Raw genomic sequence first — 18,236 nt, 5'->3', positions numbered from 1 at the left:
AATTGACATTTAAGAAGTGAAGAAGTGGCAAACAAGAAAAACCCTGAGGAGGTGTGAGGTTGATGAGATTAGGTATGAGGAAGAGTATCACAGTTCACAATCCTGATAGCTTGTGGATAGAAACTGGCTCTGTATCTGCTGGTACAGGTTCGCCTGCTCTTGTACCTTCTACCAGTTGGTAGGTGAAGAGACTATGGCTGGGATGACTGGGGTCAGCGAGGATCCGCTTGGTCTTTCTCTTGCAGCGCTGGCTGTAAGGTCCTGAATAGTAGGCAACTCAGTCCTTGTAATGTGCTGTGCTGCGCTGACCACCCTTTGCAGAGCATAATAAGTGAATGCTAAATCAATGACAACAGGAGTCTTGGTGGATGTAAGACACCTATATGAGTGCCAACATATTTATAAACTAATATGACTGCCGCTCAGTCCTGCACATTCTCCGTGAAAATAAATAATGCTTGTCATTTTGTCTCCATCTCCCATCCCCTACTCTTGCAACTTATGTGTATGTAAATGTGTGTGTGTGTGTGTGTGTGTGCCTATTTGTGGGTGGGCATGCATGTGTACTGTGTGTGTGTGTGTCAGTGTTGCGCGGTCTGCCCGAAATTAAGCGGTCGCCTGCGGATGACCGCGGTCACCCACGGTTATGAGTCATAAACAAAATATTTTAATGATATTCGGGTCATTTGCGGGCGGGTCAGTTAAAATTAATTAAATATATATTTTCTACAAATAGGCCTACTTAAAATATCACGAGAAGGCTAGCATCAATACAGTAAAGCATCAATACAGTAAAGTCAACAGTAAAGAAGCTGAAGACGCGAGTTAAAATAACTAGATGTACCGCAGAGCGGTACAAAATATGACTGCCGCCCAGTCCAGCACATGTTTTCCACAAAAATAAGTCACGCTGAAAGGCATATATGATTCTAACGGTCCCACTGAATTGCATTATGCACACTCAATTCTCATTGGTATCTGCTAGACAACAAGTACCAAAACATGATTAGTTCATAGATTTCACATGTAATATACATTTTATACAACCCCAACCCCATCTTGCCTGTTCATAATTCTGAGAAATTCTTGAATTGTGTGCATGTGTGCATGTACATGTTTATGTTTATGTGTGTGTGGGTGTGTGGGTGTGTGTGTGTGTGCGTGCATGTGCATGTGCTTGTGTGTTTGCCTGTTTATGTGCCTGTGTGTGTGCATGTGCATGTATGCGTATATATGGGTTTACATGACCCCTGGAGGCAAACATACGCATAAATTGGTCATCCTAGGCCCTACGGTTCTCAAGATATTCACAGAAAACTGTGTCTGCCCTACCCTCCTTTCAGGGGGTCCAGTCCAGCGGGGGGGCTACAGATCAAAACGAAAAGCGATGGTTCCATGCTATCCATGTGGGGTTACATGCCCACCAAGTTTCGTGTACCCCGGTCTTTCAGTGTCCTGGGAATCCTTGTTGGTGTACGGTCACTAAATGTACACATAAATGATTTTATTGTAAGGCCCCCCATGAACGAAAGTCCACGAAACTTGGCATGCATTCGGAGGGTGTCATAATGATCGTACATTTTCAATTTCGTGCAGTTTTGACCATGTCAGCCAGAGATATTGTGATGAAAACACCTAATGTTTTGCTTTTTAATTTTTAACTAGGTGGCGCTATACATTAAATAAGTGGTAATGGGTTAGGTTGACATGCCCCCTTAAGACCAACATACAAAAAAAGGTGGACCTCCTAGGCCCTACGGTTCTCGAGATATTCACAGAAAACTGTCTCCGGCCACCTACAGGCCAGTTGGTGTATAGTAACATAAATTAATTTATTGTGTGGCCCCCCATGAACGGAATTCCACGAAACTTGGCGTGCATTCAGAGGGTGTCATAATGATCCCACACTGCCAATTTCGTGCAGTTTTGACTATGTTAGGTCACAGATACCTGCGATTACAACACCTCGTTTTTACTTTTTTGTGTTTAGGTGGCGCTATACATGAAATTAGTGGTTATGGAATGGGTTGACATGGCCCTTTGAGATCAACATAGTTATAAGCAGGGTGGGAACTTTACGGCGGCCACGTCGTTGCCCCTTGCGTTGGCCGTGATGTCCCTTTGAAAATCGGAGGTTCACAGGCCACTGTGGCCTTTGGTGCCCATTTCTTTCTATATTCTGCTTTGCATCCGACTAGCGATTTTTATTTAGCCTATGGCCTGATTAAGCTTAGCATTCACAACGCAAATTAATCTAGCCTATGTCTTTTACACAGTGGAGAATGTGACAGCGCACGGCAAGAAAGAAAGTGCGTCCAACTGCTTTGAACACAGTTGTGTTGCATTTTGAGCACCATCAGCGTGGAAAGTTACCTAAAAGATAACGTTTTAATGCGCAACCGAGAGTTTGGGGATATTCTTGCGTTCTACGCAATCGTCAATCTTCAACATAGTAAGCTGTTCCTGTATATCTAAAGAGAGATGTTGTACTAGGCTGCGTTGCGTTGCAGACAAATGGATCGATCCATAACAGCGTTAATTCCGATGTAAACATAGCAAATAACTCAAGTCGTTATATTGCACCCTATTACTGGAGGTTTCTTTGGAAAGTTGAATCCGCATGTTAAACGTTTGCTTGTTTATAGGCCTATACTAAGGCTGTGTATTGGTGTTGGGACAAGCTATGTTGTAAGACTGTGAAATGAATACATTTCAGAATAAGAGGAATACGCAATAGCCAAAAGATAATAGAGTTTGCGAGGTGGAAAACAAGAGGAAATAATAGCTTTTAAAATGTCCATTTAAATTGTAGCCTTATATAATGCATTGGTGTGCATTTTAAATCCGAAATAATAAGGAATGTGAGGAGGCTGCTATTAACTTTAAAGAGTGCATCTACAATCGAAACTATCAGCCTATGACGCAAATTGAATAGCCATGCCCGGTATACGGATGTCTGCTTTAGTTGACAGCATGGTAACTAGATTTTAATCGGTCAACGGAAGCTGTCCGTTAATGTTCATGCTCATTGCTGATTCATGTCCCTTGCATTTTGCAACTGCGAGGTCCATAGCAGGCGCCCCACAGAAATGTTTCCATTCGCGAGTGAGATGAACGCTGCCCCCTCTGCGACGCGTTCGCCCCCAGTTTCAGAGCTATTCTAGAGCCGTCACTGTGGTAAACAAACTATATCCTAATAGAAAACTGATAGCTTTCCAGGTTAAATGGTATAAGCTAGGCCTATTACCCGTGGGTCGCGACCTAGTCTTTGGGAACCAATGCTGTATGAGACATTTTACTGCACAGTAAAATGATTACACGTTGGGCTTAGAGGGCAAACTGTACGATTTTACTTGATCTGTAAGAAAATAAAGAGACCAAACAGTAGGCTACGAGGAGTTATAGTGGGCTACTGACTGACATTACATGAATGCAGATGGGCAGTAATGGGGAACTTCCCGTTTCTTCTGTCACAAATGAATTGTTGCCTAACAAAACATATACAACAGAAAACGTTCTTCTTAACACATACATTTGCAAAATCTACCGAAATTATTTGTATGTGGTCGTCACGTTATCTGTCATTGGGCTACAGCGTAAAACTTTATCTAGCTTCATCTAACTATTTTATCAGGTGACCAGTCGCAAAAATGCTTGTTTGGTGCTGAATGAGACATTTTACTGCACAACAAAATTATTACATGTTGGGCTTAGAGGGCAAACTGTAAGATTTTGCTTGATCTGTATGTTACCTGGCTGATGGGGCACGGGAGAAGCAGTCTGTCAGCGACCATGCCTGCTATCTGAAGACGCTTACGTGCCCTGCGCGCGACCGCGCGAGTTCACGTGACAAAGGAAGAGAGATAGGTCGGGTGTGCGTGCGCAAGGAGGTGGCTCATTTCGGGACATTGTTTCAGTCGTTTTTAATGGCTCAGGCTTTCAAAAGATCATTTCAAAACCGACCTCAGTAAAATCTTAATAATATTAATAATAAAAAAAGAAGAAAAAAACAAGTTTCAAAAGGGCATTTTCGTTGATAAAGGGCAAACTTCCTAGTGCTTTAGCACCACCTAGTGTCTATGTATGCACGCCTATGGTGTGACGCGTTTTTATCATAGACTGTAAAAAATAGGTTTTTATCAGCTGATGTTGTTACGGAGGTGTGATCCACCAGTCAGTTTGGACATATCCACACTATTATATTTACTAACTCTCCTCTCATCTCCTCTCCTTTCGTCTCCTCTCTCCTCTCATCTCCTCCTCTCCCTTAGTCTCCTCTCCTCTCTCCTCTGCACTCCGTCTTTTCTTCTTTACTCTCCTCCTCTCGTGATCTTCTCTCCTCTGCTCCCATCTTCTCCTTTCCCATCCTCTCTAATCACCTTTTTCCCTTTCCTCTCCTCCCCTCTTCTCCTCTCTACCCTTCTCCTCTCCTCCTCTCTTTTCTCTTCTTCTCCTCTACTCTCCTCTTCTCCTTCCCTTTCCTGTCCTCTCTGGAAAGCCATCACACGGGTCCAGCATGATTGGCCCTGTGTGGAGTACTGTTTGCAGTCCATGCTGCCCTGCACTCTGGGCAATAGGCTCTGTATCAGCCACAGGGGGGCACTAGTGGGTTGTAAATAGCAGAGCCGTATATAGGCTCTGGTAAATAGCCACATGGTTTACCACAGCACACAATGATGCAGTTTGCCTGTATTTTACACACACACACACACACATCATACCTGCCAACGCTCCTGTTTTTCTCCCGTATTTTAAGGTCATCTTCCGGCGCCCTCCCGTTTTGTTATTTCTCCCGGGAGACTCCCGGAATTTGTATGACCATCAAACTTAATTTTAAAATCACGGATCAATTCATTTTTTCTGTTAGTCCCAGTTTTCCCAGGTTGCCAGATTGGGTATGATTATGATATACATCCTACACATAGCCTACACAATGACTTACTTTCAATTTCAACCCTTTTGTCATAAAACCTGGCAACCCAAAACCCAAATAAGGAAGCGGGTGCACACTGCACAGCCACTGAGTTTCGTAAGCAGGCAGGCTAGTTGAATAGCCTAGTTTTTCAAAATGTTAGAAGAATGCTGATCTGTAATTCACTCCGCTCCTCAGACTTGCTAGGTACAAAACAATATCACTTGCAAAAGTCAAACGGGAAAAATGACAGGCTTGCACAAAGGCTTTATCTTCTCACTTCCCAAGGCCTGCTTCCCTTAGTCTTCTCAAACAGATTCTGCTTAGGTGCTGTTCAGTTCAGTTCCAATCTAACCATTTCCACCTTCCAATTAGTGAATGTGCCGACCTCCCTTGTCCTCAGAGCACCTCCCCAGGGTCCTAGATCCCTCCCAGCATAGCCCTGGTGGAGTACCGGTATATGCCATCCACAACCTTATCCAAGTGGATCTGGTGACGGTTAGCTTGGGCTACCACAACATACACACACACACACACACACACACACACACACACACACGCACGCATACTGTATACACACACGCACACACACACACACACATACACACACACACACACACACACACACACACACACACACACACACACACACACACACACACACACACACACACACACACACACACACACAAATAGCAGCCTAGTCAATAGGTTAGCCCTAGTGGGACCCCAAAAGCAGTTTGGGGTACCACAACACACACACACACACACATAGTTCAACTGTGGAACACTAAATAAGTATGAAAAAAATGCTTGAAAATGGGAGTTAGAGAAGGACAGGAACGTGGGCTGATATTAGTGCACGTCCATGTCTGACCCTCCCACCGCACTATAACAGCACTTAAAGTCGAGATGTCCAGCCTCCCTCCTCTCTTCTCTCCCAGAGCCCAAAACTATACACTTATCCACTCTCCACCTCACAAAACATGGCAACTGCGGGAAAGGTAAGTCATCTCTCTCTCTCTCTCTCTTTCATTGCCCAGTTCACAGAGCACTCTTTGGGTGAGTACAGTATATTGTTCCTTGTAGTACTATTGCTGTCCTTAGTTGGGCAAAGGGGGATTCTGTGTAGTTGTCCTGTCATTCTAACAGAATAGACAGATTGGGCATAGTCAAAGTATCGACTATCGAGCCCTGTGGTCAGGCATTTTGGCCCTGAAAGGAAACGTGTGCGTGCACAGTTTGGAACTACTTCAAGAATCTCCATAGAGTGCTGCTGTACACTGGGTTCTTTACTAGTATAATCATTCCATTTTGTTTTTTATGTTTTAAAAGTTACCTTTTAAACACTTTTAAATTATTGCCCTTTTATGCTTTTATGTACTATTCTCTTGTGTGTTTTATTTTTTCTTATTATTTTTTTCTTATTATTATTCTTTACTTTTTCTTAACTTTTCTTTGACTATATGCTTTTATTAGCTATTTATGTTTGCTTTTGTTTATGCAACATTGAATGACCTCTGTGTATGAAATGTGCTGAATAAAGTTGACTTGCCTTGACTTGACTTTCTCTCTCTCTCTAGTTGCTCTTCTCATCTTTCCTATGCTGAGCTATAGTAAGCGGTCCCCCTTGCCCTTGAGTGGTAGTTTAGGTTGTTTAAGTTGTTTTCACTGAATAATTTTAAGAAGTATAATTCTATAATTCTATGAAATACACCGGAATTAACAACATTAAATAAACACCGACTAGAGAGCATTTTAAGCATCTTTCATTTTTGAAGATGCACAGTATATATATTAGATGTGAAAAATTGAGTTTGCAAGAATAAAATACAAACCTGGAGGCTTTCATATGATTTAAAATAAAATCAAAAGAGATTGTGGGTTTTGAACTTTGGCATTTACAGAGCATGACAGATAAAGTGCACCAAGGTGGTTAATCAGTCACCTCAGTAAAATAAATATGCAGAAAAGAAAAACAACATATATTTGTGATTCTGGAAAGTGCATAGTACACACAGCCAAATGAAACGCAGCCAACTGGGAGAGTCTGTTTCAGAATGAGAGCCAAACAGACCAGGGGCCCTCAGCTGCTAGATCCATTATGTACTTTTTACCCTCGCTATGTTCCAATCGTGCTGTGTTTCAGTCACAATCTACTACTGTCCTTTCTGACAGGATATATCCTTTGTTTACCACAAAGTTATACAGATTTGACATGCATACTGATTTTCTGTTCACTCTTCATCTTCAATCGGTTTAAATTCAAGCAAAATATTAGCCAAATATTTGTTTGGCCATGCCTTCAACTGCAGCATAATGTTTGACTCACCACATGCAAACAACAAGAAGTGGATTGTTTAAACTCACTCAGTTAGACACAAACACACACATAAAGTTCACGACCGGACATTTAAGGGCTATCTGGCTAATTCTGAGAAATAGTTTTGGCTCCGATACTCAGATATTCCCTCCCATTCCCTCTGCACATGAGGGCCAAGAGCTTTCACCGAGGGGCTGGTTTGGGCTCAGAGCCATGTAGTTGAGAGATTAGTGGTGTGTGAAATGCTGTCAGAGTTTGCTGCTGGGTAATATCAGATATGCTGCCAAATGCATATTTCAAAACACCACGGACAGACTATGGCTATCTATCCACTGCACTACTGCAGTGAAGGCTCCACAGATGGTCAGTCTTCAGCAATAAGAAAGTGCTCTCAGTACTCTTGTATAATAGGCCACTAGGATATGTAAACTAATTTCAGTCTTTATGTACATACAGATTTGAGCTAAACTAAAATATGGCGTTTTGCAAGTTTCACATACAGTATGGGAACATGTTTGTCAGAAGACAAAATATGGCTCATGTTCATCCAGAAGGAAAGTCTTGTTAATAGAGAGGATAACAGCTTGAGTGATGGCTGAAATGCTGTTTTCTCAGGTGATTAAGTGTCGCGCTGCGGTGGCATGGAAGCCTAACGCTCCTCTTGTGATCGAAGAGATTGAAGTGGCCCCTCCCCAGGAAAATGAAATACGAATCAAGGTGAGATCTCAATACAGATAAATGATCAACTTATTATCGTCATTGTTTAGATGATACACCCAGACTCTCAAAACATGTTTAAAACATACCCTAAAACATGCTTAAAACATACCCTAAAACACATACCCTAAAACATGCTTAAAACATACCCTAAAACATGTTTAAAACAAACCCTAAAACATGTTTAAAACATACCCTAAAACATGTTTAAAACAAACCCTAAAACATGCTTAACACTAGAAACACCAATAATTTCAGAACTACTAGAACTGCTGTAGTGATCATTTTGACTCTTAGATTTTAACTCGATATTTCATTTTTTTGTCATTTTGTCAAATGACCCCTGGCGGCGTAACATTGTTTAATCCCCCCCTTGTTGATTGCAGGTGATCGCCACAGGTGTGTGTCACACTGACCTGTACCACCTGTTCGAGGGGAAGCATGAGGAGGGGTTTCCTGCCGTGCTAGGCCACGAGGGGGCCGGGATTGTGGAGAGCGTGGGCCCCGGAGTCACAGACTTTAAGCCAGGTTAGAAACGTTCTCAGCATTACCCCCTGTCCTCTTTCACAGAGTTGATGAGATTAGATCAGATTATAATAGAAAGTGCCACTGAACATCCCTGTCCAGGATCTCAGGAACTGATGGTAATTTTGATACTATAGATTTAATAGAGATCCAGTCAGACCAATAGTATGAAAAATCAGGAGCAGAGTTTATTTACAATGATGCGCATCAAGGGAGAGACTTCACCTAAAGATCCATCAGCTGCTCTAACTAGACAAGGAAATAGTTAGGGTTTAAGTATCCTTCCAGGCTGACGGCGTTGGTCATCCCATCTCACGTGGACTACACTGAATCAGACTCTGATTAGTGGCAACCTGGCAATCCGGAGCAGATAGCTACTGATGCAGCCATGCAGTGAAACAGTGCAAAGTCATAATATTCCTGCTTATCTCTAAACACAGTCACATACAGATATACACAGGGACAGTACAGATATCATACAGTCATTACATAGAATCATACTTTTAGTATCAAAGTGACCCACTAATGAGAAATGCAGAACATTAAACCACATATTGGAACATTGGTCATAATGCAGAACATTAAACCATATATTGGAATATTGGACATAATGTTCTATTCCACTTTCTCTCAGAACATAATATGGGATGTGACGATGACATGCGATGTGTGTTTTAGAGTGCACTTCAGGCCATACCATATTAGACACACACACAAATTACACATAAAATGTCATCTTCATATCCCATATGAATATATATTGAGATCAGTGGCGGCTGGTGGTTAAAAAAATAACGGAGGAAGGAATGTCTGCTTGATTGGCGTTAGTGGCAAATGTGAGGTTGTGATGGTGTTTGGTGGCATATGTGAACAATAGAGTATGTAGGCCGCCTACCCAGACACATTTATAGCAGCAGTATGTACTATGCCAGTTAAAATGCTACAATGTTGTGCAATAAATGCTGTTCTGACATTGACATGTAAATTTAGGTCTGGGAAGTCAGGGAAGATATGTAGGTCTAGTTATGAAATACTGTTTTCCAGATGTGCAAAATTACGGAAAGTCTGGAGGTTTTGCTCAGTGTAATACATTGGCAGAAAAGTCTATAATAATAAAAATAGACACTTGTTTTATAAAACCATGTAACTATTTACCATTAAAAATAGACCTTAAATGTGGTTATTTGTAACATGCTATTGTTTTTAAAGCCAAATCGCTATAATTTAAAGACAGGTTGTAGTAGCTAAGTGGGAATTTATGAAAGCATACTCGAAAGGCAAATGTTATTGAAGACGTCATTAAAGGAATGCATCATGGTCTGAAACATTCATTAACAATGTTACCATCCAAAGATACATTTAGAACGGTGAAAACAAGAACATAACAACAAGAACCTTATTTAACAATTGTTTAGTTAAGGCATAACTTGGATGATTATAACAACGCATAAATATCCAAAACTGTTTTATCACCAAGTGAACTGTCCACGTATGTGACAGGCCAGCAGTAGGCTATGGCTGATTGTTTTCTGTGCTAACGTTACCAGTTAGCCATGAGTAGCCTATTTGTCTGACTAGCATTCAGTAGCCTACACTTACCATCTTGTTTTGGAATATGAATGTTTGCTTCCTTTTGTCTTCCTGCTTTGATAAACATTATCAGTGTATTTGAATGTATAAAAGATTTGAGATTGTCCTCTGATTCCATTGTACTGTTTATTTCACGAGCAAAAAACAAGCTTTCCGTTCAACATAAGATTCGTAGTTTGACTGCAGATAACCTTCTTGAACCGTTGCCGCTAAAAACAGCACCCCCTATCGCAATTGAAAATTACTGTACGGAGGAGCTTCCTCCCTTGGCCATTGAAAACCATAGATATATACACTAGATGTCGCCTTCTGCTTCTCAGCATGCGTCAACACCGCCGCCATCTTTGTACAGGGATCTGAAGCGCTAAACTAGTTCTCCTGTATTGTCAGCGTTACCTATTTAGCGACGTTTGGCCATCCCCAGCGATAGAAAACCTTTTTAGCGATTAGCGACACATTTGGGAACTTCTCACAATGATGGCAGATCGGCTTCTTTGTTGTTGAAACGTAAGAAAATCACCTTTCTCATGGCTTTGTCATTTATGAATTCAGCTACATCTCGTTTGCCCATGGCACTGACCCATGATTATAAAAGTAACGACTGGCATAGCCTATGTAGTAGCAGAGGTAAATGTTCTACAGATCTACAGCAACTTCTGGTGAGATTACAACTTACATGAGTAAACGAGACGAGGGGTATGTGGCCTCAACCAGAGCAGAGCCTGTTTACTTTCATTGTATCGAACCTGGTTGCAGTTTACTCATTGTTCCTCTAGGGGCCGCCGCTAGCTAGTGCAGAATGAATAGGAGTCTATGGGGCTAGACGGGTAAAATGTATCTTTATTATCGTCTTAAGCTTAGTTTTCTCTAGACTCAACCATAAAAACATGCCTGTCAGTTGGAACAACCCAAAAAACTAGATAATTGCTTGAGATTTTGACGATTTATAGTGATTTTATTTTCGCTAGATCTTTGCCCAGATTGACGCTAATGCATTATAGAGGAGTGGATCACTGAAGCAAGATGGCGTCTCGATTGACGCATTCGTTCCAATGAACAGCAGTAGTCAAGGCGACATCTAGTGTATATATCTATGATTGAAAACGACGTGATTCACGAGCCGCTGGGGTCCGAGGCGTTTATAATGGACTTCAATGAGGGGCTTGAGGAGGAAGCTCCTCCATACAGTAATTTTCAATTGCGATAGGGGGTGCTGTTGGCATTTTGACCTAGGGGAACGATTTTGTTCATTCAAAGTGTTAAAAATAGTAATATTAACAGTAATTTATCAGATTAGTAATTCACTTTATATATTTTTTATTTTTCTCTGAAATTTTAGGGAGGGTGTTCCTCCCTTTCCTCAATGAAGGAGCCTCCTCTGATTGAGATATAGTATATGTAACCCCTTCTTAAAGGAATTATCCAGAGTAAAATGCACTTTAGATCAATTTACGGATGATTGGGAGTACATACGTTGAGTTGACATCCAAATCATTTCATTCGGTAGCCTGGCGAGCCAGACCCACATTAAAATGTAGGGTCTGGGCACTCACCGTTCGCAGTGCTCAGTCCGAGGGGCGGGATAATCAGTTGTCTTTCAAATTCCCTCTGCACGCAATAGGACGCGTTAGGATATTTGTTTTCAAGTAGCAGGGAATTCAAGCCAAACCGTTGCAACTCTGCCATCAATAATTATGTTAAGCCCACCAAATGACTCTATACACGATTTCAATGTCCTGATTAAGTTTCGATTTCTGGAGCTCACAAGCCAACGGAGAGTTGCTAGACTAGCCCTGGCAGCAAATGTAATTTGCTGCCGCTAGGGGCGCGTCTAGATTTCTAGGCTAGTCATTCGGATGTGTTTTGAGAAAGTTCGATGTTACCGTTTTTAGTCAAAACTCGTTAGCCTAGAAGTGACGCGGGCATGTCATTTCGCCGCTACAAAAACGCAATTTTATACCTCTTCTACAGTTCCAAACAACATTACACTTACGTGGTAGTGAGTAGAGGGTCCCTAAAGCCAAACCGAAGTATCCCGAGGTCTTTATGTGGTCGGATAGAGAGTCCAGAATGAATTTCAACAAGCCAGTACCTTTCCGGAAATGTTGCCATCTTTGCTGCCAACTTCAGGGGAAAGTCCGTAGGAGTCGATTGCTGAGTGTGGAGTAACATGCTCTGGAAATTCACAATTTCGTCGCCGTTTTTTTTTTTTTTTTTTTTAAAACAGAGTCCAGTCCATACAACTTCATTTCAATTTCGAAAGAAATACTGGACTATGTTTTAAAAAAAAAAAACGGCGACGAAATTGTGAATTTCCAGAGCGTGTTACTCCACACTCCACACATAGGTAGTTAGTGGTGAATGCAGTTAAATGAATTGCCAATACACCCAGAAGTATAATTAAATGTAACAATACAGACTATTTATTTAATAAAGAGCTTCAATAAGAAGACAAAGTTATACAGAACCTGGTTAAGACTTGCGAGCGAACAATTCACTCTGAAGGGAGCCTACAACTGAACGTTACGTTAACCTTAACAGACAGTAGCACTAACGGTTCTAGCTGTTACCCTGTTAGCTTAGGCTAAACACCAGTGTGGAGAAAACAACAATACAATATATACAGACAGTAATGCACTGTGTAAAAGGTAACGGTAACACATATAAACCCCCATATGGAGACAATATACAATGAGCAAGATAGAATAACCCCCAAGCGCTTTCTGTTGGAGCTCGTTTGGTGCACTTTGAGCTCTGTGAGCTGAAGGCAGGGTAGCAACCGCTACAATGCCCGTCCGAACTCCCGGTCGCTCGTGGCGGAGACCGAGTGTGTGTGTGTGTGTCAGTGTAAGTGTACTCACGAACGAAACGGGTTCACTCCACTCAGCCAAGCCGACGACCGTTGTCCAGGCGCCTTGAGCTAGCTAACGTAGCTGCTAGCTATGTGACGCTACAACAGTGCGGACGGTCCGCCGGTGGGCTCAGCACCGGAGGTAAACTCAGCTCCTTGGGAGGTCGCAGGTCGGGTAGCTCTGGTGGGTCCAGCACCGGAGGCAAACAATTGAGTCCCTCTCCACAGCAGGAGATAACAGGCGTGGAGCTAAGGAGTTGAGGGCCTATGAACAACCGTTCAATGGTCTCCCCAAAACCAGCTACTACCGCAAAGCACACCTTCTCTCTTTACACTGTAGGCACGGACTGACGAGCCATCACCTTTCTGAGGAGATGGAATGTTCACATTCCCCGCGATTTCGCGGGCATAAACAAATAACAAATAATCATTGGCTGAGTATAAAATTCAAATAAAAGCAAACAAACAAAGACATTTGACAAGGCACCTTAGACAAGGTGCTTACATATACAGTATATATTCAAATTCAAGCAGGACAGTATAGAAGTAGTTTATTGTCATGTAAAAGGAATTATAAGTAATGAAATTATTGTGCTCAAGTGCCAGCTTAACTTTAAAGAATAAACTAAAAATAGTAATTTAAAAAGTATATATCGTGTGTGTATTGGGGGTATGATGTGTGTGTGTGTGTGTGTGGGGGGGTAATGGGGTGTATGGAGGAGCGGGGCCAGGGGCGGAGCTTGAGGGGGTGTGGCACGCCCCCGGCCCGGGACCCGCAGGGGCCCGGTGCGAGGGCGCCCCTCCCCCACCTCCGGGTAAGGTGGGACGGGCCTCTCCCACGGCACAAGGCCGGAGGAGCTAAGATCATGCAAACGGTTTCTTTTCAATCATTTTCATCAGAGTGGGACGAGTTATGACTCACGGTTGCTGAAAAGTTTTGAAATTTACTTTGATGATTTAATAGGTGTAAAATATTGAATAAAATGTTCTGCTGTATGACTGGCTTTATTTTAACTCTCATATTGAACTTTACGACGTGCAAATTTACAAAATTGGATCAACGATATTGTCTCCTACAGGCGTCAATGAGAGAACACTTACACTTACATGATCGTTGTTTTGGTATGAAGCATCTTTTACGTAGCCTAATGAATGCGCTCTAGAAAGTGAAAGTAGCTACCTAGGCCTATGCGTCTGAGCTGTCTGTGCACGTCCGCAATTGATTACGTTCCTCAAATGGAGAACACATCAATCCCATGGTATTTTTTGCCCTAAAATGCATGAAACATGCAAGTTCAAAATCCCGCCGGTAGCCACGTTACATCTCCGTTTCATATTTGCCTAGGCTAGCCTACTAGCCTACAATAAATGAATTGAACGAACTCAACTGACAACTATATCTACTGATTCGGTCATTGAGACTACAGAATACAGAATACAGTACAACAAACTTTCTGTCTTTCTGAAGTTTATTTTTGTATTCTGGGGTACAGTAGCCTAATTGCCTAATGTCTTGACAATAGTTTTTCTTACCGGCTTGCTGTTTAAACTGACTGCGCCGCTCTGAACTTTCCTGCCAGGTTTATGACGTAAACCGCTACATCTCGGCTCTGGCATTGCCTAAACTCATCGTGTGGGAAATCAGATTATCTGTCAATATTGGGCTTTGAAAGTAAGGGATATTTGCTCAGTAATAGTAGGCCTAGGCTACATTTTGTAACATTTATAGAGAAACCGAGGGGAAGTTAAATTAGAAATCGTTGGAAATTGAAAACACATACAAAAAAAGATTCGGGGCTTTTAAAAAGAGATTCGGGGCTTGAGCCCCCCGAAGCCACCCCCTCGCTCCGCCAATGCAACCACCCAGCAGTAACTTCTGCATTCAGTGAGATTTGCACCGCCCTAATTTTATTTTTGACTCTTCCCGTCACCGTTGCAACCTCTGAGCGCTTATTCTTCAAGTTAAAGATCATTAAAAACCACTTGAGGAGCACAGTGGGACAGGAGAGACTGAGTGGACTTGCCATGTTGTCCATAGAGAATGAGAGAGCAAAGAAAATGGACATACACAGAGCATCGTGGACGAGTTCGCCGAGCGCAAGGCTCGTCGTATGCCCTTCAAATAGTGCTGCGTATTATTGTTGTTTTATTATTAGGGGTCATGTAGCCTAATGTTTTTGTTGTTCTCTTGGTTACACTTCATGTACGTTCGATGGACTTCAAAATTACATAGTTGCTCTCCGTGGTGCTGACGCTTGTAAGACCCGCTGTTGCGGGCATGTGTAGCCTATGTTGTAAAATTATGTTATGATGAGTTTAATAAAGGGCCCGGTCATGTGCCCCCCCCCCCCCGGGTATGTTGTGTGTGTGTGTGTGTGTAGGGGGGGGGCGTACCTGTGTGTTGGGGGAGGGGTATGTTGTGTGTTTGGGTTGGGGGGATGATAAATAGTTAAATAATTTCTATTTGTTTTTCTGTAGGTGACAAAGTCATCCCTCTGTTCATCTCCCAGTGTGGGGACTGCGTGTTTTGCAAGTGTCCAAAAACTAACTTGTGTGAACGCAGCTGGTGATTAAACACATAACATAACACAACAAATACCCACACACATGTTAATATGCTGCAGAACGTCACATCTTGTTGTCTCTGTTAGGACGAGTGTGCGATATGGCATCATGTCAGAGGCGGATTCCCGTTTCACCTGCAGAGGAAAAGTGATCCTGCAGTTCATGGGGACCAGCACGTTCTCCGAGTACACGGTTCTCAACCAGATCGCTGTGGCCAAGATCAGCGACGATGCTCGGCTGGACAGAGTGTGTCTGCTGGGCTGTGGCATCTCAACGGGGTATGGAGCCGCCATTAACACTGCCCAGGTATGTGTGTGTTACAGTGTTTCTACTGACTTTGTCATAGAAGCTAAAGAACCCCTCCTGTGGGTTTTAAGTCTAGTGAGCCAATTGGTTACTTAGTGTAGTTTGTTCATGAAGGAATATTCAAGAGGAAACTCTGAAACTCTGTGTGTGTGTGTGTGTGTGTTTAGGTTACTCCAGGATCTGTGTGTGCAGTGTTTGGTCTGGGTGCAGTAGGTCTGGCCGCGGTCATGGGCTGTAGAAATGCTGGAGCGTCCAGAATCATTGCCGTGGACATCAACGAGGACAAGTTTGCTAAGGCCCGGGCACTGGGAGCCACTGATTTTGTGAATCCAAAGAAGCACTCAAAACCCATCAGTGAAGTCTTGTCTGACATGACCAATGGAGGGGTGGACTTCTCCCTGGAGTGTGTGGGCAACGTGGCAGTTATGGTAGGTTGTTAACACAGACATGGTGGGCAAAGTGGCAGTTATGATCAGTTGCTCACACACACACATTGTTGATGTTTAGTGAGGTTCCCCCTTCACTGTACAGCAAATTGTGTGCCTTGATATAGCGCTATATAAATGCAAGTTGTTGTTGTTGTTGTTGGAGTAGAACGTACTTCTGTGCAACAGTGAATAATATGAATGCCTGACAGTGGGAGTTTATGGGACTTATATTAGAGCTTGTGAAGACTATAACATGAGTCTATGTTACCGAGAACATGGGTGTCTGTGTTCCTTAGAACATGAGTGTGTGTTCCTTAAAACATTGTGTGTGTGTGTGTGTGTGTGTGTGTGTGTGTGTGTTCTCTGTCCTGCAGCGCAGCGCTCTGGAATCGTGTGCGAAGGGCTGGGGTGTGAGCGTTGTGGTGGGCTGGACCGACATGGCCGACTTCTCGGCCCGGCCTATTCAGCTCATTGCTGGGAAAACTTGGAAGGGCTCTCTCTTCGGAGGTGAGACGTTGGACTGGCAGCCATTGTTGTTTCAGCTTTTTGTTGTGCAATAATTCACTGTTTCTCATCACTTGAGAACTTAATCACTCTTATATTTAGGAGTATGAAGTTTGTTTGCATTTCTTGTTACACTGTTCAATAATGTAACCACTGTGAAAATAACATGCAATCTTAGCTGGCTATAGGCCTATACCTATTTTCTTGTCTGTCTAATATGTCTGCCTGTTGTTGTCTTGCATGCTCTTCCCTGTTCTGTTTAAGTTTGCACATTGAGTTTGGATAAACATAATATCTGTGCACTCATTGTTGTAATAGTCTGACAATTAAGGCTAACGACTTAGACTTCTCACCTTTTATGTTCACTGTGTGTTTATGTGGTTTTGGGCGTCTAGGGTTCAAAAGCAAAGACTCAGTTCCTAAACTTGTTCTCGACTACAAGTCTGGGAAGATCAATCTGGATGAGTTTGTGACCCACAACATGCCATTGGAAAAAGTCAACGATGCCATTGAGCTCATGAAAACAGGAGGATGGTAACTGCACATATTGTTTATGTAGTAATTCTATCATTAGGACCAGAAACTCTCATGAACTACCACTAACCTCTGCTCTGTTCTGTTTCAGCATCCGCACTATCTTGGACGTGTCGCCAAAGTAAAAGGCCAATGACCAGATGGATACAACTCCCGTGTGAACTGCCAGACAACTATCTTGCTCAAATATGACTACATTTAATGTTTAGGTCTGGCCAATCAAAGCCTGCAAATAGATATCTTCATTCATGATACCCTATATAGTAGTAAAACTTGCTGTCATACTAAGTAAATAATTCACAGTTCACAGTTGCAAACCGAATCGACTGATTATGAGTTATATAAATCATATTTTCTGCATTCTAATTCACAGTTCACAGTTGCAAACCAAATCCACTGAATTATATTTCACCAAGTATGTAATGTATGTGCTGCCTTTAGAGTTACATTTTAAGCAGCCTAAGGTGCTCCAACTGTTTTTGCTATTACTAACATTTGAACACTAACATATTAAATTACTCTCCCAGTAGACTACACTCTCAGCAACATCTGTTATGTAAGAGATGAATGTATCTGAGACTGGGATTGTTCAACGCCTAACACACAAGGGCATGGGTTAAAGAGAATTACACTCCACAGAAATATCTGGCAAGTGCAGAATCAGAGGACATTGACTATTACATAGGTAAAATATAATAGTTTCATGGTGGCAACAAAAATTCAAGATTCAACAAAATTCAAGATCTGGCTGATGCACACCGAAGAGAGGCATCTAGGCCAAAGTGTCCTTGAGGCGATTAAAAACGTTTTAAAGGTACCGCTGAGTGTGGTCAACATGTCGTCAACTACATTAAACCACAAGTAAAGAAATTAAAAAAAATTATTGCTGACACGGATCAGTGAGATCCAAATGATAATACATGAGTTATATTTTTTTGTGTGTTACTCTTGCGTCTCTCTTCAAGGGAATTTAAAGTTGAA

The 18,236-nt window shown here is 42.3% G+C and overlaps 1 protein-coding gene across 2 annotated transcripts; it reads left to right on the top strand.

Moving 5' to 3' along the window:
• The first annotated feature begins 5,853 nt into the window (after positions 1-5,853).
• adh8a (alcohol dehydrogenase 8a) lies at positions 5,854-17,784 on the top strand. Of its 2 annotated transcripts, XM_076302943.1 has the most exons (9): positions 5,854-5,916; positions 7,851-7,952; positions 8,339-8,480; positions 15,397-15,484; positions 15,570-15,789; positions 15,957-16,217; positions 16,592-16,724; positions 17,117-17,255; positions 17,347-17,784. In XM_076302943.1, the coding sequence occupies exons 1-9, from the start codon at positions 5,899-5,901 to the stop codon at positions 17,378-17,380; spliced, it is 1,137 nt and encodes a 378-aa protein (XP_076159058.1). In that variant the 5' UTR covers positions 5,854-5,898; the 3' UTR covers positions 17,381-17,784. The 2 variants fall into 2 exon arrangements, with proteins under 2 accessions (XP_076159058.1, XP_076159057.1); XM_076302942.1 differs by lacking the exon at positions 5,854-5,916 and having other exon boundaries at positions 6,610-7,952.
• The last annotated feature ends 452 nt before the right edge of the window (positions 17,785-18,236 follow it).

Source organism: Alosa pseudoharengus, unplaced genomic scaffold (genome assembly GCF_046254945.1).
Source record: "Alosa pseudoharengus isolate Yale_2024_CS ecotype anadromous, Long Island Sound unplaced genomic scaffold, YU_APseudo_1.1 YU_APseudo_1.1_scf_24, whole genome shotgun sequence".
NCBI lineage: Eukaryota > Metazoa > Chordata > Actinopteri > Clupeiformes > Clupeidae > Alosa > Alosa pseudoharengus.
This window is presented reverse-complemented; position numbering and strand designations above follow the sequence as displayed.

What these genes read in the sequence shown, in the direction of transcription:
- adh8a (XM_076302942.1), top strand. Translation starts at nt 7,827, where the DNA reads ATGGCTGAAATGCTGTTTTCTCAGGTGATTAAGTGTCGCGCTGCGGTG. An exon ending in CCGCCATTAACACTGCCCAG is followed by an intron (nt 15,790 to 15,956) that starts GTATGTGTGTGT and finishes GTGTGTGTTTAG; the next exon opens with GTTACTCCAGGATCTGTGTG. An exon ending in CTCATGAAAACAGGAGGATG is followed by an intron (nt 17,256 to 17,346) that starts GTAACTGCACAT and finishes GTTCTGTTTCAG; the next exon opens with CATCCGCACTATCTTGGACG.